The sequence below is a fragment of the Lepus europaeus genome, chromosome 2 (assembly GCF_033115175.1).
Source record: "Lepus europaeus isolate LE1 chromosome 2, mLepTim1.pri, whole genome shotgun sequence".
Taxonomy (NCBI): Eukaryota; Metazoa; Chordata; class Mammalia; order Lagomorpha; family Leporidae; genus Lepus; species Lepus europaeus.
Genome location: NC_084828.1, coordinates 139,467,866 through 139,491,116, shown reverse-complemented (window position 1 = coordinate 139,491,116; position 23,251 = coordinate 139,467,866). Strand labels below are relative to the sequence as shown.

At 36.6% G+C, this 23,251-nt stretch overlaps 1 protein-coding gene across 3 annotated transcripts in view; it reads right to left on the bottom strand.

The window, feature by feature from the left end:
- The window catches only part of ATR (ATR serine/threonine kinase), a 115,560-nt gene that overhangs the window by 12,668 nt on the left and 79,641 nt on the right, over nucleotides 1-23,251 (bottom strand). For all 3 annotated transcript variants that reach the window (XM_062213724.1, XM_062213732.1, XM_062213742.1), the window contains 9 exons: nucleotides 20,409-20,500; nucleotides 20,006-20,183; nucleotides 18,169-18,348; nucleotides 17,579-17,738; nucleotides 14,218-14,397; nucleotides 10,163-10,305; nucleotides 3,255-3,352; nucleotides 2,551-2,783; nucleotides 1,539-1,673 (listed from right to left, as the gene is read on the bottom strand). In XM_062213724.1, the coding sequence (XP_062069708.1) occupies nucleotides 1,539-1,673; nucleotides 2,551-2,783; nucleotides 3,255-3,352; nucleotides 10,163-10,305; nucleotides 14,218-14,397; nucleotides 17,579-17,738; nucleotides 18,169-18,348; nucleotides 20,006-20,183; nucleotides 20,409-20,500 (1,399 nt within the window). The remainder of the gene's footprint in view (nucleotides 1-1,538; nucleotides 1,674-2,550; nucleotides 2,784-3,254; nucleotides 3,353-10,162; nucleotides 10,306-14,217; nucleotides 14,398-17,578; nucleotides 17,739-18,168; nucleotides 18,349-20,005; nucleotides 20,184-20,408; nucleotides 20,501-23,251) is intronic.

Below are 23,251 nucleotides of genomic sequence, written 5' to 3'. Positions count from 1 at the left end.
ACATGAACCGGTACCCATATGTGATGTCATCCTCACAGAAGGCAGCTTCACCCATTATGCCCACCACCAGCCCCCTTAGCACAATGCCATAAGCACTGAAATAGAAACTAAAAGATGACCATCAAAATCCCAATCTGCTTTCCTAGTACTCATGTAGGTTAATGTATATGAGTTTTTGAAGTTTTCTCTAATCTTAGAGACTACTTTAAATAAGATTTACTACTTTGTATACTCATGTTTGTATGACTTATTTCATATTCTCTACTTAAAACTTTCTGAACAATATAGTTAATCTGCTCTCAGAAAATTCACATTAAGAATTTTTGAAAATGTAGAAAAAAATTTAGAAGGACAATAAAAAATTTTATTTTTTTTATTTTTTATTTTTGACAGGCAGAGTGGACAGTGAGAGAGAGAGAGACAGAGAGAAAGGTCTTCCTTTGCCGTTGGTTCACCCTCCAATGGCTGCCATGGCCGGTGCACCGCGCTGATCTGAAGCCAAGAGCCAGGTGCTTCTCCTGGTCTCCCATGCGGGTGCAGGGCCCAAGCACTTGGGCCATCCTCCACTGCACTCCCAGGCCACAGCAGAAAGCTGGACTGGAAGAGGGGCAACTGGGACAGCCCCGGCCAGGACTAGAACCCGGTGTGCCAGTGCTGCAAGGTAGAGGATTAGCCTGTTGAGCCACGGCACCGGCCCAATAAAAAATTTTAAAAGCAGCTTTTTAAAATAAATAATACATATATAATGTATATAATTTGGTAAATTTTGATATATGTATATACCCATGTATCTTAGAATTTTAATTTAATTAATCAAATGAAGAGAGGGGCAAGCATTTGGCACAGCAGTTGCATTGCTGCTTGAGACAACTGCATCCCATATCGGAGTGCCTGGGTTATAGTCTCAGCTTCACCTCTGATTCCAGTTTCCTGCTAATGAGCACTTTAGGAAGCAGAAATAGTGGCTCAAGTAGCTGGGACCTTGCCACACGGATGAAAGATCAAGATTGAGTTCTTGGCTCCTAGTTCTACCCTGGCTGTTGTGGGCATTTTGACTAAAGCAGGGGATGGAAGTTCTCTTTTAACTAAAATGAAAATAAGTAAATAAATTAAAATAACTTCGTAAAAAAGGAAAAGAAAACCAGCTCAAATATATACAGTTGGCTCTCCATATCTGTGTGAGCACGTCTGTGGGTGCAACAAACTGTGTATCAAAAATATTCACACAAAAAACTTAGATCTATACTGAACATGTACACTTTTTTGTTATATTCCATGAATAATACATACAAACAACTGTTTACATAGCAGTTATATCATATTATGTATTATAAATAACCAAGAGGTGATTTAAAGAACACCATACCATTTTATATAAGGGGTTTAAGCATCTGCAGATTTTGGTATACTCAGGGGTCCTAGAACCATTCCTCCATGGACACCAAGGGATGATTTTATCTGTATTTTATAAAACTATAAACTTGGATTTTATAAAACAATAACTTGGATTTTACAAGCAATAAGATTTATCATAGTACCGGTTTATTGCACAATTCTAGAAGCTTATCTGTGAGGCGAGTTGCATCTCCAACAAACTTTTCTAAGGACTTTTTCATTAGGATAGCCTTATTTAGGATTTCTTTGCATCTGTTCACACGCATAGGATAAGAAGACTGTCATAAAAAAGAAATAGATTAAATTTTATAAAAGTTTCAAAAAGTAACAAAACATTTGATTGACAAAAAATCAAAAAGTATTCATGATGAGAGTTCAGACTGGTACAAATCTCCTAGAAGTCAACTTGTAATATTATAAAAAGCCATAAAAATGTTATTCTTCTATGACCTGGTAAATTCCTTCTTGGGAACTACCCTGAAGAAATAACAATAACCTAAAATGACAATAATTGAAGTAAACACAATGATCAACCAAATACTTAAATAAACTAACGAAAGCTATTTTAGAACTTCATAAATGTGTCTTCAAAGACTTCTTTATAAGATGGGAACAATCAAGTAAAAAACATGAACTTGCACATTACTGTAATCCAATTCCAATGTTAAAACATAATAATTGCATCAAAATATTAATGAATAGAAGGCATAATTTTAATTTTTGTTTTATCAAGTCTGTGTATTTTGTTACTTATTAACAATATTTACTTCTAAAATATATTGGCTAACTTATAAATTCCCATTAATAATATAGTTTGGTTTAAACAAAAATATTTAGAAAAAAAACAGGTTAGCATTTTACACCAAGCACTAACAGTTTACAGGACATCATAAAGAAAACACATGCTGAAATCTTAAACACTGTAATCCTTTCATTTGAATGGTAAATATCTCCAAACATTGAAATGAGATATAATGCTATAATTTTTCTCTTCTTAAAAAAGGATACAGCATCTAATATAGAAACCTGGAACTCTATTAGCATTAAATAATAATTAAATACTAAATATTAAATAATATTAAATAATTAAATATTAGCATTAAATAACCACTGCCATATAAAATGATAAAAGATACTAGGGTGATTAATACGTACCTTTGACACAGCAGTCATCATCCACATTGCTTGTTGAGGGTAGGCCAGAAATACCTTGGCTATTATTTCCATTAAGACAACAAAAACTTCATCATGAGAATGGCAAATCCGAGAGATCAATTGTGAAAAAGCAGTCAAAAATTGATAGGGAGCTAAATAATCTGTGTGTTCTGTGATAACGCTATTTATTTTGCTTAAATCATTTCTCATTTGTACACGATCAGAGCGGCCAGCTGGGGGAAAAAATCAGTTTAAAAAATTGTATATCCATTTATTTCACAGAAGAAAATAAAAATTTTTAAAGCTTTTACATATATTATTCCCATGCTCAAAGCTAGATAATTTGCCAATTGAACAATTCTCTAAGAGTGTAAAAAACTCTGAAAAACTTAAGGGCCATTCATTTTCATTACGCACTGTAAATTTTAGGGTAAATTATTTGATTTAACCAAATACCTTTCAGTATATTCAATTCATCAAGAAATGAATATATTTTTCACTTGCAGACCCTGAACTTCAAATATTTAAGAAGTTATGAATTTGACTTTCTCTTTTTCATATTTAGTTTCTTGCTCACACTTGTATAACATTTTAATTATCAAATTCATTCCTATTTTAGTAAACTAGATTGTCAAGCCAAATCTGAACTTATACCAGAGTAATAATTCTGCAGTGTCCCTTACAACTTTTACATGAAATTATACCTTTTTCCCATTCATATGCCTTCGCACCATAATCAAGCCATAATGTCAACATTCGTGGCATTGACTGATATATGAATTGATTTCCATACTGTAGAGATCTGCAATTGTACAGACAAAAATATTATTAGCATAGTGCTCACTTTTATGTTACATGTATTAAAATTTAAAGAGTTAACGATCACATCGGATATATACACCCTTCTGACAAAAATTGTGGTATCACTATTTCTTCCTTTTTTCTTACCATATTCCTTACTTAGCTCTGTACTTTCTATAACAAAAATCATCCAAGTTCTGATATAGTTAGAGTTTTTAATCAATACTTCTTTCAAATTGTTCTTAGGATCTGTGCCTTCATTTACATTCTATGACCATAAATCTAGGTCATTTCTGTGAAATTACTGTACCTAGTTACTTCAATTCCATGTTTGTTCCTTTGAATAATTTCAAGACTAATGCTATTGAAATTATGGGTTTATCATATTCTTCTCCTTACTAAAACCAGAAATCAGCTACCTGTAGATTAAGACTACATGAATGTCTCTGTCTGGGATTCAAATATTCATAATCTTGTTCCTTTATAATTTCCATGGTTTTTTTTCTCACTGATTACCACTATATACATTTTATCAAGTCCCTCACCATGTGAATACATCACTCAAATTTGTTTCTCAATAAATCCACATAGTAATCTCCTCTCCTTGGAAACTTTTTGAGCCATGGATATTTTAAGTAAAATACACATAACAGAAAATTACCATCTTTTTTTAATTTTTATTTTATTTTATTTTTATTCATTTATTTATTTTATTTTTGACAGGCAGAGTGGACAGTGAGAGAGAGACAGAGAGAAAGGTCTTCCTTTGCCGTTGGTTCACCCTCCAAGTGTATGCTCAGCTGAACATTGACACCGTTGTACATTCACAGCTGTGCAACCGTTACTACCATGCATCTTCAGAACTTTCAGATCTTTTTGAGCTGGAGGAACTCTGCTCACTCCCTTCTCAGTATAGCCCCCGAAAAGCATCACTCTGCTTTCTGTCTCTGTGAATCTGACAACTCTAGGTACCTCATTTAAATGGAATCACACAATATCTTTTTTTGACTGGCTTATTACACTTAACATATCTTCAAGGTTCATCCATGTTTTATGACATGTTCCAGGAATTCCTTCCCTTTTAAGGCTGATTAATACTCCACTTATCTCTTGATAGACACTTGGGTTGCTTCCAGCTGTTAGCTACATTGAATAATATTGATATAAAATGTACAGATATCTTTTTGAGTCCCATAGGGACAGTTTTATGACACAAGTCTATTTGTTTTTCAGTAGCTGTTAAGAGAAAGGGGATTTTCCCCTCCTTATTTTGTCTAGATTTATTTAATCAGAAATCAGGACAGCAGACAGGTTTTATTATTTATAAGGTATACAACATTATGTTTTTAAAATATTTTATAGTGACAAATTTTTTTTCATAATAGCCATTCTAATATATGTGATGTGGTATCTCATGTGGTTTTACTTTAAATATCTCTGATGGTTAATATGTGGAATATTTTTTCCACATACCTCTGTAAGATATTTGATGTCTACTTTTCAGTAATATCTATTCATAAAGCCATTTTTCAATTGGGTTATTTGTTTTCTTGTTTGAGTTCTCTACATATTTGGCTATAAACCCCTATTCATATGTATGATTTACAAATATTTTCCCTGATTCCATAGGTTATCTCTTTACTCTGTTCAATGTTTCCTCAAGTATGCAGAAGCTTTTTGCTATGATGTTAATACTGTTTGTCTATTTTAGCTTTTGTTGTCTGGGCTTTTTAGTTCAGACCCAAAAAATCATTACCCAGACCAAGGACATGGATGCTTTCCCCCTATGTTTTCTAATAGTTTTTTTTTTTTTTTAAGATTTATTTATTTACTTGAAAGTCAGAGTTACACAGAGAGAAGAGAGGCAGAGAGAGAGAGAGAGGTCTTTCATCCATGGGTTCACTCCCCAATTGGCCACAATGGCCGGAGCTGCGCCGATCCGAAGCCAGGAGCCAGGATCCTCCTCTGAGTCTCCCACGTGGGTGCAGGGGCCCAGGGACTTGGGCCATAAGCAGAAGTGGAGCAGCCAGGTCTCGAACTGGTGTCCATATGGGATGCTGGCGCTTCAGGCCAGGGCGTTAACCCTCTTCACTTCAGCACTGGCCCCCTCTAATAATTTTTTTTTTTTTAACTTAGACTCATCACACCTAATATATTTTAGTTTTTCATTTAAAGATCAATTCCAAATATCTGTATTGTTCCTTGCAGCATCACTTTAGAGCATTACATAATTCAATTCAATTTTATCTAAGATACAGTATTATTATTTATAAGGTTTTATTTTCTTTTAGGAATGGACTCATGTTGCAGATGAAAAATACCTGTATTTTATAAGATAGAATTATGTTCTAAAATGCTGGCTGATTCTAGAAGAAATTTGAAGGAAGAACAACAAGATGAAACGTTTCAAAATAGTGACGTGTTAACTCACATTCAGTGTCTAATGTACATTTTTCCTTTATATTTCTGTCCCTTGCTCCCTGTAACCACCCTTCCTAGCAGTTTCTCTCTGATCAGAACAAAGTAGTAAGAGACGATTTTTTTCAAGCCAGAAGTGACAGAAGACGCATCATCAAAGAATGAGGCTTTAGCAATAGATAATGGTATATCAGTTTTGCCAGCAGCAGGATGTGCACTCCTTAATTAGAGATGGGCAAAATGGAAAATATCACCTTAATTTACTTCCAGGCAAACAGCAATAACCAGAGGTACATTAGGGCTGCCAGTATAAAGATAGACTAAAAATCTTTCTTGTAGCTTAAGTCTTTCATACATTTTGAGTTGGTTTTTGTATGGTAGCAGATAAGGCTTCAACTTTATTCTTATGCACATAGATATCCAGTTATTCCAACACGATTTATTGAAGAGTGTCCTGCCCCACTGTACATTCTTGGTGCCTTTGCTGAAATCAATGGACCATAAATGTGAGTTTATTTCTGGGCTCTCTATTCTGTTCCATTGGTCTACTGTATGTTTCAATGCTGTTTTTTTTGTTTTGTTTTGTTTTTGTTTTTGTTTTGTTTTTTACAGGCAGAGTGGATAGTGAGAGAGAGAGACAGAGAGAAAGGTCTTCCTTTTTGCCGTTGGTTTACCCTCCAATGGCCGCTGCGGCCGGCGCATCTCGCTGATCCGAAGGCAGGAGCCAGGTGCTTCTCCTGGTCTCCCATGCGGGTGCAGGGCCCAAGCACTTGGGCCATCCTCCACTACCTTCCCGGGCCATAGCAGAGAGCTGGCCTGGAAGAGGGGCAACTGGGATAGAATCCGGCACCCCGACCGGGACTAGAACCTGATGTGCCGGCGCCGCAAGGCGGAGGATTAGCCTGTTAAGCCATGGCGCCGGCCCAATGCTGTTTTGATTACTAGAGCTTTGCAGTATATTTGAAGTACTGAGGTAGTATGACACCTCCAGTTAATGTCCTTTTTACTCAAGATTGCTTTGGTTAGGATCTTTCGTGGTTTCATATGAATTTTATGATTTTTGTTTCTATTTCTGTGGGAAAATCCACTGGAATTTTGATAGGAATTGCACTGAATTTATAGATTGCTTTGGGTAGTATAGATACTTGAACACATTAATTCTTCCGTATCATAGATTATTGTTCTATTGTATCTTTAAGTTTATTGATCACTGTCTTTATAGCTTACAGTCTTTCATCTTCTTGGCTAGATTTATTCATAAGTATTTTACTTCTTTGGTATTATTTTGGACAGTTTATAGTATATGTTGATTTTATATTCTGCAACTTTACTGAAATCATTTATTCTAACAATTTTTTGGTAAAGGCTCTTCAATGTATAAGATCATATCATCTGCTGGCACCGCGGCTCAATAGGCTAATCCTCCGCCTGCAGCACCGGCACACCGTGTTCTAGTCCCAGTTGCCCCTGTTTCAGGCCAGCTCTCTGCTGTGGCCCGGGAGTGCAGTGGAGGATGGCCCAAGTGCTTGGGCCCTTCACCCGCATGGGAGATCAGGAGAAGCACCTGGCTCCTGGCTTCGGATCAGCGCGGTACGCCAGCCACAGCGCACCGGTCACGGCGGCCATTGGAGGGTGAACCAACGGCAAAAGAAGACCTTTCTCTCTCTCTCTCTCACTGTCCACTCTGCCTGTTAAAAAAAAAAAAAAAAAGATCATATCATCTGTGAACAGGGACAGCTTAACTCTTTTTCAGTTTGGAAGTCTTTTACTTTGTTTTCTTGCCTAATTGCTCTGGATAGTGCTTCTAGTACTATGTTGACCAGAAATGGAGAAAGTGGGCACCCTAGCCTTATTACTAAACTTAGAGGAGCTTTGAACTTGTCAATATTGCATAGGCTATTAGATACGGGTTTGCTACATATGGTTTTTATTGTATTGAGGAACACTCTATCTCTGTTTTGAGAGTTTTTATTATAAAAGGATGTTGAGGGGCTAGCACTGTGGTGCAGTGGGTTAACGTCCTGGCCTCAAGTACCGGCATCCCATATGAGTGCTGGTTTGAGACCTGGCTGCTCCACTTCTGATCCAGCTCTCTGCTATGGCCTGGGAAAGCAATAGAAGATGGCCCAAGTCCTTGGGCTCCTGCACCCACATGGGAAACCCGGAGGAGGCTCCTGGCTTCGGATCGGCACAGCTCCGGCCATTGCAGCCAATTGGGGAGTGAACCAACTGATAGAAGACCTCTCTCTCTCCTTTTTCTGTGTAACTCTGACTTTCAAATAAATAAAAAATGTGCTACTCTTGGTATCTTGCAGAATACTAGAAAGCTATTTCTGAATTTATACCATTTCTTTAACAATTGATAACACATTCTATAAAAAACATTACTTAAATGTTTTAAATACTTAAGGTTTTTCTCCATTATAGGACTGTACCTCCTCAAGAGTAAAAAGTGAAACAGAATCAGTAGTGAGACAGTTATTCAATCTATCAGGGGATAAACACAGCTTTATAGCTAAGTTTTACTTCTTTAAGTATGCAAATATTTTATTTAACTAATATGGAGAGAAATACATTCTAATCATAAAAGTCTTATTTTCTTGAAATGTATTGCTATAAATCTCACCCTATAACTAATAGATTTATACATATAAAGAACTTTAAATAGCTTCTTGTTTTAGAATAAACACATTAAATAAATCTTATACTAAGGTACAAGACTCAAAAGAAAAAATGACAGAAATTCATTGGTCATTTTAGAAAGAAAAACAAAGCACTTAATATTTCCTTTGCTTATGATTCTCTCCCCAAATGCCAACAGTGCAGGAATTCTCCTTTAATAACAAGCTATTAATAAATAATTAATAATCATTTATTAAAATAAAATAAGGCTTGAATTTTATAAAACTTGAACTTCATTTTGGGAAAAACAACTTGGCTAAATCTTGTTATTCTTTTTAATAAAAAGACTTATTTATTTGAAAGGCAGAGTTAAAGAGACAGAGGGTAGGGGAAGGGAAGGTGGAAGGGAGGGAGGTAGGGAAGAAAGAGAGAGAGAGAGAGAGTGTGTGTGTGTGTGTGTGTGTCAGGCTTTCTATTGACTGATTCACTCCCTAAATGGCCACATCTGCCAGGGCTGGACCAAGCTGAAGCCAGGAGCCTGAAGCTTCTTCTGGGTCTCCTATGTGGGTGCAGAGGCCCAAGCACCTGGGCCATCTTCCACTGCTTTCCCAGGCACATCAGCAGGAAGCTGGATAGGAAGTGGAGCAATATCAGGTCTTGAACCAGTGTCCACATGAGATGCTGGTGTCACAGGTGGCAGCTTTATCCGTTATGTTACAATGTCAGCCTCTAAATCTGGTTATTCTAACACCACTGATGGATGGACAGATAGTGCTTTAATTTCTAAAATGCACTTGAGAAGTCACAATATGTGATAATAGGTCATTTTAATAGGCTAATGGTTTTTAAACCAGATACACTTCAGCATACCATACATTAATACGGTAAGCAGAATATATGAAATCTCACCATTTTAAGAAATAATAATTTGTGAAAATAGGAGCAGGCAGTTAGCCTAGCAATTAAGGTGTCTGCTTTCCACCTTGGAGTGCCTTTTTTCCATTCCTGGCTCTAGGTATTTACTCCAGCTTCTCCCCAATGCCGACCTTAGGAGCAGCAGTTGTGGCTAAAGTAATTGAGTTCCTGTCTCCTGTGAGAGTCTGGAGTACATTTCTGGGTCCCGGCTTTGGCCCTGGCCCAGCCCTAACCATTGCAGGTATCTGGTGAGTGAAACAGTAAATGGGTGCTCTCTTTGTGTCTGTCCGTGTCTCTCTTTTTCTCTTTCTCCCTCTGCCTCTGCTTCCAAAATAAAATTTTAAAATATTTAATTTGTAAAAACATAAAAAGGAGCCATGAGACAATACATTATTTGGGCTACAAATAAATCATTTATACCTGTTAACTACTTTAAGAAGCTCTTTATAGCTTAAAGTAAAAACTATTTTTATATATACTACTTAAAAATGAACTGGAAAGAAACATGCCATTGCAATTAAATGTAACCATTAAATATACCAGGTTTAAGATCTGAAATTCTGTGGATGGGGATTCAGGGGAAGAGGGTCTGGAATGAAAAAAACACTTAATTTTCATTGTATATCAGTATAGTTGAATTTTTAAAAAGTATGTATATATTGCTTTTACATTATAAAAGATACTTTTAAAAGTGAAGAAAAGTTGTGTAAAGACAAATTTATACCTCATCTAAGGTGACAGGTTGAGTCAGCAGTAAAACAGAAAATATCCTGAATATGATAAGACAAATATGATAGCAGTTCAATATTAACAGTCATACACATTTAAGCTGCAAACATGTGGTTTTCACACTCACTTTCCAAAATGAAGGACTATATACCGGATAAGATCACCCTGCTTTTCCATTTTGTTGTCTGTGACCATAGGCATCAATTTGTCATAGTACTTGGCAAGGTAGAAATGCGCATCCTCCCACTCTGGCAGTATCATGGTCACATCCTATAAAAGAACACAAGATTTTCACCTAATAAAATCTCACACTGTACTGGGAAGTAATCATGAACACTCCACAGATGATTATGGATCAAAAGTGTGAAATCCTCATCTAGGAAGTAAGTATAAAAGCAGACTTGGTCTTTGATTTGGGTAAGGAATCAGGATGGCTAATTTGTTCTGGTGGGATGGCCCCTGGTTAATATGTTCATACACATACACACACACATATGGGGGTATATATATATATATATATATATATATATATATACACACACACACACACACACACACACACACATATATATATATATATATATAGAGAGAGAGAGAGAGAGAGAGAGAAACACAAGAAAGACACAGTGGGATCCCATTTGCTGATGCACTTCTCCAGTGCCTACAACAGCAAGGACTGGGTAGGCCAAAGCCAGGAGCTAGGAATTCAATCCAGTTCTCCCACATTGGTGGCAGGATCCCAACTACCTGACATTACCTGTTATCTCTCAGAGTCTACAATGGCAGGAAACTGGAATCAGAAGCCAGAGCTGGGAACTGAACCCAGGCACTCTGATATGATACACGGACATCTTAACTGGTATCTTCATTGCTAGGTTAAATGCTACTTCCTTATATTTATTCTAAAAGGCATCATGAAAAATATTTTTTTGAGGTACAATTTTCATATAATAAAATGTAAATTTTTTTTCTTTTGTTTTTGACAGGCAGAGTGGACAGTGAGAGAGAGAGACAGAGAGAAAGGTCTTCCTTTTGCCGTTGGTTCACCCCCCAATGGCCGCCGTGGCCGGCATGCTGCGGCTGGCGCACCGCGCTGATCCGAAGCCAGGAGCCAGGTCCTTCTCTTGGTCTCCCATGGGGTGCAGGGCCCAAGCACTTGGGCCGTCCTCCACTGCACTCCCGGGCCACAGCAGAGAGCTGGACAGGAAGAGGAGCAACTGGGACAGAATCCAGTGCCCTGACTGGGACTAGAACCTGGTGTGCTGGCGCCGCAGGCGGAGGATTAGCCAAGTGAGCCGCAGCGCTGGCCATATAATAAAATGTAAATATTTTAGGTACACTTGATGACTATTTTTTAAAGATTTATTTCATTTATTTAAGAGGGAAAGTGACAGAGAGAGAGAGAGAGAGGAAGGAGGGGAGATTGATTGATGTTCCATCCAGTGAATCACTTCTCAAATAGCCACAATGGCCAGGGCTGGGCCAGGCTAAAACCAGGAGCCAGAAACTCCATGCTGGTCCCCCATGCAGGTGGCAGGGGCCCAAGTACGAGGGCCATTTTCTGCTGCTTCCCCAGATGCATTATAATCGAGCTGGATGGGAAGCAGAGCAGCAGGGACTCAAAGTGGCACTCTAATATGGGGTGGCATTGCAGTTGGCAGCTTAACCCACTGCACCACAATTCTGGCCCTAGTTTGATGACATTTATACACACACACACACACACATACATATACATAGAACCACCATTCCAATCAAGATAATAAATACTTTTAACTCCCCCAAGAGTTTCTGTGAGCATCATCTTTGCCATCAATCTCCTACTCACTACCAAGGCAACTATGGATACAATTTTTATAAATAAACAATATTTTACCTATTTTAAATTTGATAGAAATGAAAGCACACAAGTATATACTGTTATGTTCTCCATTTATTCAACAAGTCTATAACATTAACTTATATGGTGTTACATATAGCAGTAGTTAATTTCTTGTTATTGTGGAATAGTAGTCCAGTATATGATTGAACCACAGTATATCCATTCTGCTATGGATGGTCACCTGGGTTAATTCCAGTCTTTATTAATAAAGCTCCTATAAACAATTATATGCAAGTCTTTTTGTGGGATGTGTAATTATTTTTCTTGGATAAACATCTAAGACTAGCATGGCTAGGTCATATTGTAGGTATATGTTAACATTTTTATATATTCACATAATCACAATAGGCCGTGCTAGTCTTTTAGATTTTAACTTGTGAAATGCTATTTGCATCTTTCTGATGACTAATTATATTAAACATATTTTCAGGTAGTTTTTAGCAATTTGTATGTATTCTTTACCAAGTCCCTATTATTGTGAAGACTTTGAAAGATCTTTAAATTGAATTCTTACTTTATAATTATTATTTATAAGTTCTTTATAATTTGGATATAAGTCATCTGTCAGATATATATTATAAGTATTTTCTCCCAGTCTATGGCTTCCCCTTCCATTTTCTTAACAGTATCTTTTCTACAGTAGGTTTTAACTCTGATGTTAATTAATTTATTAACTTCTCTTTTAAGATTAATGCTTTTTTTCCTTAAGAAATCTTGCCTACTCTAAGGTTGTAAATATTTTCTTCATTTTTTAATCTAGAAGTTTGTAATTTTAGCTTTTCAGCTTAGATCTATAGCTCACTTTGGAATAAATCTTGTCCATAGGTAAAAAGATTTTTTTCTTTCTTCACAAAGTCATTCAGCCGTTTAAGTATCAGTTGCTTGTCATATGTTTTAAATAATTTTATTGCTGAGACATAGAAATAAAATTTATTTTATATATTATATTGTGTCAAGCAATTATGTTAAATTCATTCAATATTTCTATCAATATATCTGTAACTTTTTGACTTTCTAATATCCACAATCTTATTATCTGCAATTAATGTTTTATTTTTTTTCCTGATCCTTGTAATTTTTACTTCTTTTTCTTCCCTATTATACTGGCTACAATCTCCAGTAATTATTTAATAAAATTGGTGGTATGGGGTTGGCACTGTAGCACAGTGGGTTAATCTCCCACCTGTGGTACCTGCATCCCATATGAGCGCTAGTTCTAGTCCCAGCAGAAGATAGTTTAGATTTTGTTAGATTTTGAACTGGCAGGCAGTAAGGTTACTTGAAAATAAGCTAGATTCTTTTAAAGCTTATTTTAATGTTATTCTAGGGTGGACATAGAGCAGCTTTTAGCCTTGGGCTAAATTAGGTGTGGCCATTTCATGGTCTCTACTGAACACTCCAAGTATGTAGTGACGTGTCTCCATTTGCCTGGTGGTTTGAATGACTCTCAATCTTGTGTGAGTTCTGAAAATTGTTCTTCTTATAGGTTCTCTATGATTGTTCTTTCCCTAGCAGTTATTCCTTGCCTGGGTTCATAGAATTTTGAGTTATTCATGTGCAGCTTGGTATTAAATGACTCAGGTTATTCCAATGCCTACACGAACTCTTCTTCTGTTTCTTTCAGTTAGTTTGCCCCACAAACCTAATGATTATTCTTAACCTTATTATTTCCTTTCTTCTACTTTCTTTTATTCCCCCTTTTCAGTTCCTTTTTAGCTGGAGATAAATACATCACTCATTAATTTTTCTCCTTTACTTTCTTCTGATATATGTAAATGAAATTTTAAATTCCTTTTAAGAATTGCTTTAGCTGTATCCTAGAGGTTTTGATATGTCACATTTTTATGATCACTCAGTTCAAAGTATTTCAAAATTTCCATTGCAATTTTCTTACGATATATGGCTTAATGATAGGCATTAAGCCTTAGAACATCCTCTATGTGAAGTTTAATAAGCTAGTAAGGGAATTATATATTGCTTTTGCACAACTATTTCAGGCTAGGATATAGTTAACTTTGAAAAGGAGGACAAGGATAATGATTATTGAGGTAAAAATGAAGTGGGGACAGTTATGGAGTATTAATAATCCTCCATGTTATGACCTCAGTGATGGTTTCAAGAGTATATTTACTCTGTGATAATTTCATATATTTATATTATACTCTCACTAAAATGTCAAAAAAAGTTTCATATTTTATTATACATGTGTCCTTCCAATTGGACTTTAAAACCATTTTATCCAGTTTCAAAGTCAAAATGTACACACTGAGTTTCTAAATGAAATTAGAATATATACTTGCCTTATATTTTTTCATAATTGCATTGCTTTCAAAATTAGCTGTTTCTTCCATAAATCGGCCCACTAATAGTGTAGCTCGACCATGAATCAATACGTTCTTACTCTCAGCTGGGGTTTTATTTTCAGGAAAACATAGTTCAACACCCTTTTGAAGAACAATAAGTGCCTGGTGAACATCACCCTAAGAGAAAAAAGGCAACAACAACCCTTTTAATTAAGGAAAAGAATTTCTATTTTCTCAAAAACTAAATTAGTAGTGTTTAAAATTAATTATATATGTTTATGTATAAATCCATTTGTAATCTCATGCTTATCTCTCATTTCCCTCTTTTTAAATTCTAAAAAAGAAGCAATGTTCTATCTAATGTAGATCTCATATGCAGTAACTCACTCATTTTACAACTAATCCAGGTGCAGGGAACTGGAGATAGCAGTAATGGATAAATCAAAATCTCTGCTTCAAAAAAGGTCATTAGTCAAGTGAAGAAAAAGACCAAAATAATAACATATTGTACCAAATGCCATAACACTGGAATATACATGAGTATTTTAGAGGATAAAGAAAGGAGTCCTCTATATCTGCCTGCACATACAAGAAAATGAAGGGAAGCAGTTTCAGGAAAACTATCAATGGCTAGAAATAAGAAAGAATTGCTTCTAGTCACATAATTACAGTGTTGTTACATCAGAATAAAATCTACCTCATTATCATTTTTTTAAAATAATGACTTATTTAAGACATAAGTGAAAATTTATCAATTAGAATTAAATAAATGAAAATCTTGGAAAAAAACTACCAATGAAAAAATTTGAATTTGTTCTGAAAACGATGGATACTGCTTTTTGTGGCATAGAAGCTGGTTAAGAACATTCTATGTAGGAAGAATAATAATTTTAACTGGGAGAAAGCAAGTATATATGGTCACTGGCTTATCATGGTTCCACTTACAATTTTTTGACTTTACAATGATGTGAAAGACATACACATTCAATAGAAACCATACTTTGAACTTCGATCTTTTCTTGGGCTGGCAATATGCAACATGATACTCGCGCTTGTGATGCTGGGTGGCAGTGAGTCACAGTTTCCAGTCAGCCACGTGACCATGAGAGTAAACATTCAATTCTGCAGTATATAGTGTCTTCCTCTGTATATGTCAAGATCCCAGGGGATGGCTGGCGCCGTGGCTCACTAGGCTAATCTTCTGCCTGCGGCGCTGGCTTCCATATGGGTGCCGCATTCTAGTCCCGGTTGCTCCTCTGCCAGTCCAGCTCTCTGCTGTGGCCCGGGAAGGCAGGGGAGGATGGCCCCAGTGCTTGGGCCCCTGCACCCGCGTGGGAGACCAGGAGGAAGCACCTGGCTCCTGGCTTCGGATCGGTGCAGCGCGCCGTCCATAACAGCAATTTGAGGGGTGAACCAACGGAAGGAAGACCTTTCTCTCTGTCTCTCTCACTGTCTCACTCTGCCTGTCTAATAAAAAAAAAGAAAGAAAAAGAAAAAGATCCCAGGGGAATGATGAAACTATATACAGTACTGAAACCTAAATACAAGGGTATTTCAAAAAGTTCTCAGAAAAAGGAGATTAAAAATATGAGTTTATTTGTTCATATTTGGAAAATGCATATTATAAATAATTCATGGGTTTCAAATTCTTTTGTACAAAAATAAACTCATTCTTTAATTCCATTTCTCCACAAACTTTCTGAAGTATCTTCGCATGTCATGTTTTTTCCTATATATACATCCCTATGATAAAGCTTAATTTAGCAATAACTATTAAAACAACTATAATAATATACTATAATAAATGTTGTTTAATGGGGTCAGCATTGTGGCATAGAATGTTAAGCTGTCACCTGCAATGCTAGTATGCCATATGAGAGCCAGTTCAAGTCCTGACTGCTCCTCTTCTGATCCAACACCCTGCTAATGCACCTCATAAAGCAGTGGAAGATGGCCCAAGTACTTGGGACCCTGCCATCTACATGAGATACTGGGATGGAGTTCCAGACTCCTAGCTTTGGCCTGTCCCAGCCCTAGCCATTGTGGTTTTTTAGGGAGTAAACCAGTGGATGGGGGCTGGTGCTGTGGCTCAGTGGGTTAACGCCCTGGCCTGAAGCACTGGCATCCCATATGAGCTGCTCCACTTCCAATTGAGCTCTCTGCTATGGCCTGGGATAGCAGTAGAAGACTTGCACCACTTGGGAGACCCAGAAGAAACTCCTGGCTCCTGGCTTCGGATCGGTGCAGCTTCAGCTGTTGTGGCCAATTGGGGAGTGAACCATCGGATGGAAGACCTCTCTCTCTCTGCCTCTCCTCTTTCTGTGTAACTCAGACTTTCAAATAAATAAATAAATCTTAAAAAACAAAAAACAAAAAACTAGTGGATGGAAAATCTCTCCATGTCTTTCCTCTTCTCTCTGTCACTGTGCCTTTCAAACAAATAAAATAAACTTAAAAAATAGTTATTTAAAACTTGTGAATTATTTATTTCTGCTTATTTGTGGTCAGGTACCTGGAACTGTGGATAAGGGAAGACTACTGTAATACTGTGTTTCTAAGTTATGATGCTTCATAGGTTAAGAGTATTAAGTGCATTTTTAATTTATGATATTTCAACTTATAATAGGTTTATCAGGATATAATACTATCATGAATCAAGGACTATCTGTAGTCTGGTTTTAGTTGAAGCCCAAAGGGTTTTGTGAGACAGAAATGAATGAACCTAGGCCAGCGCCACAGCTCAATAGGCTAATCCTCCACCTTATGGTGCTGACACACCGGGTTCTAGTCCCGGTCGGGGTGCCGGATTCCGTCCCGGTTGCCCCTCTTCCAGGCCAGCTCTCTGCTGTGGCCAGGGAGTGCAGTGGAGGATGGCCCAAGTACTTGGGCCCTGCACCCCATGGGAGACCAGGAGAAGCACCTGGCTCCTGCCATCGGAACAGCGCAGTGCGCCGGCCGCAGTGCGCTTATTGCGGCGGCCATTGGAGGGTGAACCAACGGCAAAAAAGGAAGACCTTTCTCTCTGTCTCTCTCACTGTCCACTCTGCCTGTCAAAAAAAAAAAAAAAAAAAGAAGAAATGAATGAATCTATAGAGCTGGTCTGGGACTAGATCAAAAAGGACCTTTCTAAAGTTCAGAGTTAATCCTAAAGGTATAAAGGCTACTTTTAATGATTTAATAATTTTGAAGAAGCAACATAACTGAATAGCTTTTTTTGAATTATAGCAGGTAAATAATGAAGAAGACGGACAGAAAAAGGTTTTAAAATGGATTAGGGATCTTCTCTCAGTTGGGCCTCTGCAAAAAATACATAATCCCCAACAGGATAAATATCTGAGGACATTCCCTTGGTCATTACCTTGGACCACAGCCACTTAGCCCTCTCCACATACAGTTCAGCAAGCCGTGATTCTCCTGCGTTAAGGAGAGCATTGTAGGCTGTCTGGTGGTGACCAGCCTTTCTGGCCACTCTGGCACTCTGTAGCCAGCATTCCCCAACCATTTCATCGTAGTCAGGTCTAAATAAATGTGATAAAATAGGGGGGAGAGGGAGAAAAAGAGTATTTGTAAGTGTATCCAATAATTTAACTAAAATATCTCTTTCCAACATACAATCTCTTCAATATACTATTTCAGGGAATCACTGATTAATTTGTTAAAAATCCTTGACTTAAGTCTTCTTACAATGCTTCATTTTTATTTCTTATAAGTCTATGAAGATTTTATTCTTGATTTAAATCAGTACCCCCAACAAATATGCTTATAAAAATTTATGGTATATAAAATTGATTCTTAAATCCTAAGTGCATTTCAACTATATAGTGTAGCCTTGTTAAATGAATATAGAAAAATGCAAATTCAGTTAGAAGATTAGGAAATACGTATACAAAAATAATACCAAATATAAGATGATTCAAATGTAAAAAAAAAAAAAAGTAGTCTGCAAACCTTTTGTTGAGACTTAATAAAGCCCTCCGGAGAGCCAGAATAGGCTCCTTGGCTCTGTAAGAATTCTGAGTCATTTCTAGTCGAGCTACCCAGTTTAGAGAATCCTCTTGAGAACTGTCTTCTGGAGACTGGTGAAAAAGTGATTTGGTGCTATGCTCCAATTCACACAACATGTGCAATCTGAAGATAGACAGAACCAATGTTAAAATGCTATTATGGGGCCAGCCCTGTGGCATAGAGGGTAAAGCCGTCGCCTACAGTGCCGGCATCCAATATGAGAGCCAGTTCAAGACCCCGGCTGCTTCACTTCCAATCCAGCTCTGGTCTGGGAAAACAGTGAAAGATGGCAAAAGTCCTTGGGCTCCTGAACCGACCCAGAATAAGCTCCTGGCTCCAGGCTTTGGATCAGCCAAGCTCTGGCCATTGTGGCCATTTGGGGAGTGGAACCAGAGGATGGAAGACATCTCTCTCTCTCTCTCTCTCTGCCTCTTGGTAACTCTGCCTTTCAAATAAATAAATAAATAAATGTTTTTAAAAAATTTTATCACATTCAGTTTTATTAGTTTCATAAAGCACTACTTTAAATCTGCCACAAATCTAAAATATAGTTTTCTTTTGCAGAACATTAATATATATTCTTTGTACAGAAACAGCAACATTTATGTCTTTTCAAAGTGGGTATAAACACCACTTTATGCTGGTTAAAATATTTAGGGCTTTGTTGTGATCTCCAAATTCCTATGAACTGAAGAAAGGTATACCACCCCAAATTCAAATGTTTGAGAATCAAACTTTACCACTTACATGAAGATAAAAGAAAATATGGATCCATTATAAATCAATATAAAATATTTGCAAATGGATATTGCTACTTGTAAGAGGGCTTGGCCTAGTATATACTAATAAAAAATTATGGAACAAATACATTTTTAATTTCTCTTCCTAGGAGTGTAAGAAACTGACACATAGCTGATACATTCACATAGCTTCTTCCCCTTTATATAACAGCTTGTGTCTATGACTCAGTGTTCAATTCACAAGGATATAGATGAGTAGACAAAGAATTAAACTCAGTAGTCCAGTATTTGTTTTTATTAAGACATTACCATAGTGGCTGACACAAAACATAGTGAATTTGTATAACTTTAAAAAGTTGTTATTGTTTAATCACAACACTTCCTTTATCATTTTTCTGCAGGTGAATCATTAGACCAAAAATATTTTTATCATTTTTTCCAATCCTCTAAAAGTTAACATTCTTTCTGATAATGTAGTGCATTATATGTTGAGAGAGAAATGTCAAATGCATTCATCAACAAGAAGGGAAGAGAGTTTTAACAAGCAATAATCATCAATGTGTTAGATACAGATGTCTAGATTATTTAGGTTAGTTATATGGAATATGCCATTACAAGAGGATAAATATAACGTATTTTATTAGCCTCATAATTGCCTTTTTAATTAAAAGGATGTACGTTAGGATTTTTTTAAAAAAACCTACAAGAAGACTGTGAGGTAAAAGTATGAAAGAGTAATTTTGTGTAGCTATGTGTAACACCAAACTTACTATCAGAATTATTTACTCATCAAAAATTCCAATCCTATCAGGTCACATTTTTTATTATTAAATATTTTTATTGTGTAGCCACTACACTTAAGAGACTGTTTCATTACTATCTTAAATAAAAACCATGAATTTACATATTTACTGAATTAAAATACATTTAACTGAATACCAAGATAATCTCAAACTGTACATTTGTTTATACTGGTTATATTTGTATACCTATTTGAGGATAACAGATTAGGAATATAAAAATGCAAACTTCCAGAATACCTCACAATAAACTCATATCCTCGTTGGTAAGAGCCTCTTTCAAAGCTTGCAGCGGAAAGAGGTACAATTTGTTCTGCTCTCACTAGTTTCAATGTGTCATAAAAAGTTGTGATATCTTTTTTTTTGGCTGATAATAACAATTGTCCCAGTCTGACACTCCACGATGTAGATTTCCCATCTGAAAAACAAGTGAAGAGTCAAAAAATGCCATAGTACTAGGTCAAAGAGCCGGTTTTCTAACAGTGGATAATGAAATACTGAAAAATGGTCAGCCTACTTTGAACTAAACAAGATAATTATAAAACAGTCAAAGTGATTAACTATGAATGCTTCTAAGCTACTGAAGTCTAAATATTTATGAGTAATATATTAAAACCGCTTATATTTCAAGAAGTAATTTTACCTTCTGCCAAATAGTTTTCCACCAAATCCCACTGTGACAATTTCCAAGCTGCTTCCACTCTGTATGTGTTTAATTCATCTGTCCATTCAGACCTATTGAAAGAAATCCATATCAACCAAACTTTATTTAAGTTTACAAAGGCATTTAGAGATAGTTTACTGGTTTAGATGCTATATTGTTTGTCTTGCTGCATTTGATTGCATTTTGTACTTAAAATATAAAATAATCTCTAATCAGAAATAACCCAGAAAAACTTTTAACCTTCATTTTTTATTTATTTGAAATGTAGAGAGAGAGACAGAGATAGACAAGAAGATGCAGAATCTCCCGTCTGCTGGTTTACTCCCCAAATGCCCACAACAGCCAGGGGCTGAGCCAGGCCAAAGCCAGGACCTCCATCTGAGTCTTCCACCTGGGTAGTAGTGACCAGCTAATCACCTGCTGCCTTCAGGGTGTACATTAGTAGGAAGCTGGAGAGTAGCGTCAGGTACTCTAATATGTGGGCATCTCAAGCAGCATCTACCACTAGGCAAAATTCCTATCCCAACCCAGAAAATTTTAGCCTTTACATTCTTCAAAAACATTTTGTCACACTATTTCTGGTAGAGACATTTACAAATGCCATTCTTCAGCAAAGTGATTTTGCATATGTTAGAGCAGAACAAATTCTTGGATAATAACACAGCCTGTTACAAAATTAGCTACATGCTTAACTTGAACAAACTGCAAGCAAGAAGAGCCACCGAATGCACATGAATTCAGAGACAAACAATTCTAATAATTTCAGATTTTTAATTAAATTTAAGATACAAATATAGGGGCTGGTGGTATGGACTGGAGAGTTGAGAGTTGCATAGGACTTTCAACATAAAAGCATAATAAAATTATAAATGATGTGTCAATGGCGTAACAAAGTATACAAAGCCTACTACTTAACACATACATCCATACTTAAACTATCGTCAGTTACTTTAAAGCAAGTATGATGGGTCGTGTGTGGTGGCACAGTGGGTTAAGCTACAGCTTCATTTCATAAGGGCACTAGTTCAAGTCCCAGCTGCTCCACTTTTTCTCTGCTAATGTGCCTGGGAAAGCAGAGGAGGATGGCCCAAACGCTTGGACCCCTACACCCATGTGGGAAACCTGGAAGAAGCTCCTAGTTCCTGGCTTTAGCCTAGCCCTGCCCCATTTAGGCCATTTTGGGAGTGAACCAGCAAATGGATCTCTCTTTCTCTCCCTCTCTCTGTAACGCTGGCTTTCAAGTCAATCAATCAATCTTGGGGAAAAAAGGCATGATATAGGCTGATAATTTTTTTCTAAGCATTCTATTTAGGTGACACTAGAATGACCAGTGATATTTTGAATGATGACTACATAAAAGCAGCTAGACTTTCCTCCCTTTTTTTTTATTAATCATACTATTTGAATACTTATTATATACTGGTTCCTGGGGTAGGCATATTTTTCCATTTAATGATCTAATATACTACATATAGCACAGAATGAAGTATCTTCAAAAAATTCATGGAAAATACATATTATGGAAAAAAATTTAGTATCAAAATAATTTTTCATTTCATTTTTTCCAAAAATTTTTGAAGTCTCTTTGTATATATATTATAAAAAAGAAAACAGATTCATAAGGACTACACTCAATATCCTTAAAAGCCCTCCTTGCTTTCTGTAGTAGAAACATCAAGAAAATTAAACAAATGACAATTACATATTTTTTTAAAATCTAAAAATAGCAACATAAGTATTGCATATGCTTCAATTTCTAAATATGAAACTACCAAAAACAATTTAGGACAGGCTAAAATAAAAACAACAGCAATTTAATTTTCAAAAGTTCAACTTTGAATGACTTTCAAACTTTTACCATCAGACACCAAAATATGAAAATTTCAAGATAAAAATCTGAGTAGAATTGGCAATACAAGCTGAGTATCCCTAACGAGAAAATCCAAAATCTGATTTTCAGCATCAAAATGATGCTACAAGTGGAACATTCCTGATATAGCCTCATTTGTCAGGCCACAGTCATAATGTAGATGCACTAGAAATACTGTGTAAAAATACCTTCAGAGTACACCTATAAAGTATATATGAAACATAAATGAATTTTGTGGTTAGATTTGGTTCACATTCCTAAGATCTCATTATATATGTAAACATTCCAAAATCTGAAAAAAATCTGAATTTTTTTCAATGTCTTTTTTGTTCTTTTAAGATTTACTTTATTTGAAAGAGTTACAGAGGAGAGACAGAGAGAGACATCTTCATCCACTGGTTCACTTCCTGGATGGCCCCAACAGCCAAGGCTGCACCAGGCCAAACCTGGAAGCCAAGAGCTTCTTCCTAGTCTCCTACATAGGTAACACTTGGGCCATCTGCTGCTTTTCCCAGACCACTAGTAGGCAACGGATCGGAAGAAAAGCAGTTGGGACTTGAAAGTGCACATACAGGATGCCAGCATCCCAGGCAGTGGCTTTATCTGCTACACCACAACACCCGCCTCCAAAAATCTGAATTCTAAAACCACTTCAGGTCCCAGATATTTTGGACAATGTATACTTAACCTGTTATTTACTATCCACAGGAGTGTATAATACTAAGTCTTAAACCAAAAAGTACCAAATGGCAATGAGGATCAGGGTGGGAGAACTTATCCACATAAATGGAGTACATTAAAAAGAGTAACAGGTGGGGCTGGCACTGTGGTGTAATGGGTAGGACTGCTGCCCGCAGTGCTGGCATCCCACATGGGCGCCAGTTCAAGTCCCAGCTGCTTCACTTCCAATCCAGTCTCTGCTATGGCTGGGATAGCAGTGGAGGATGGCCCA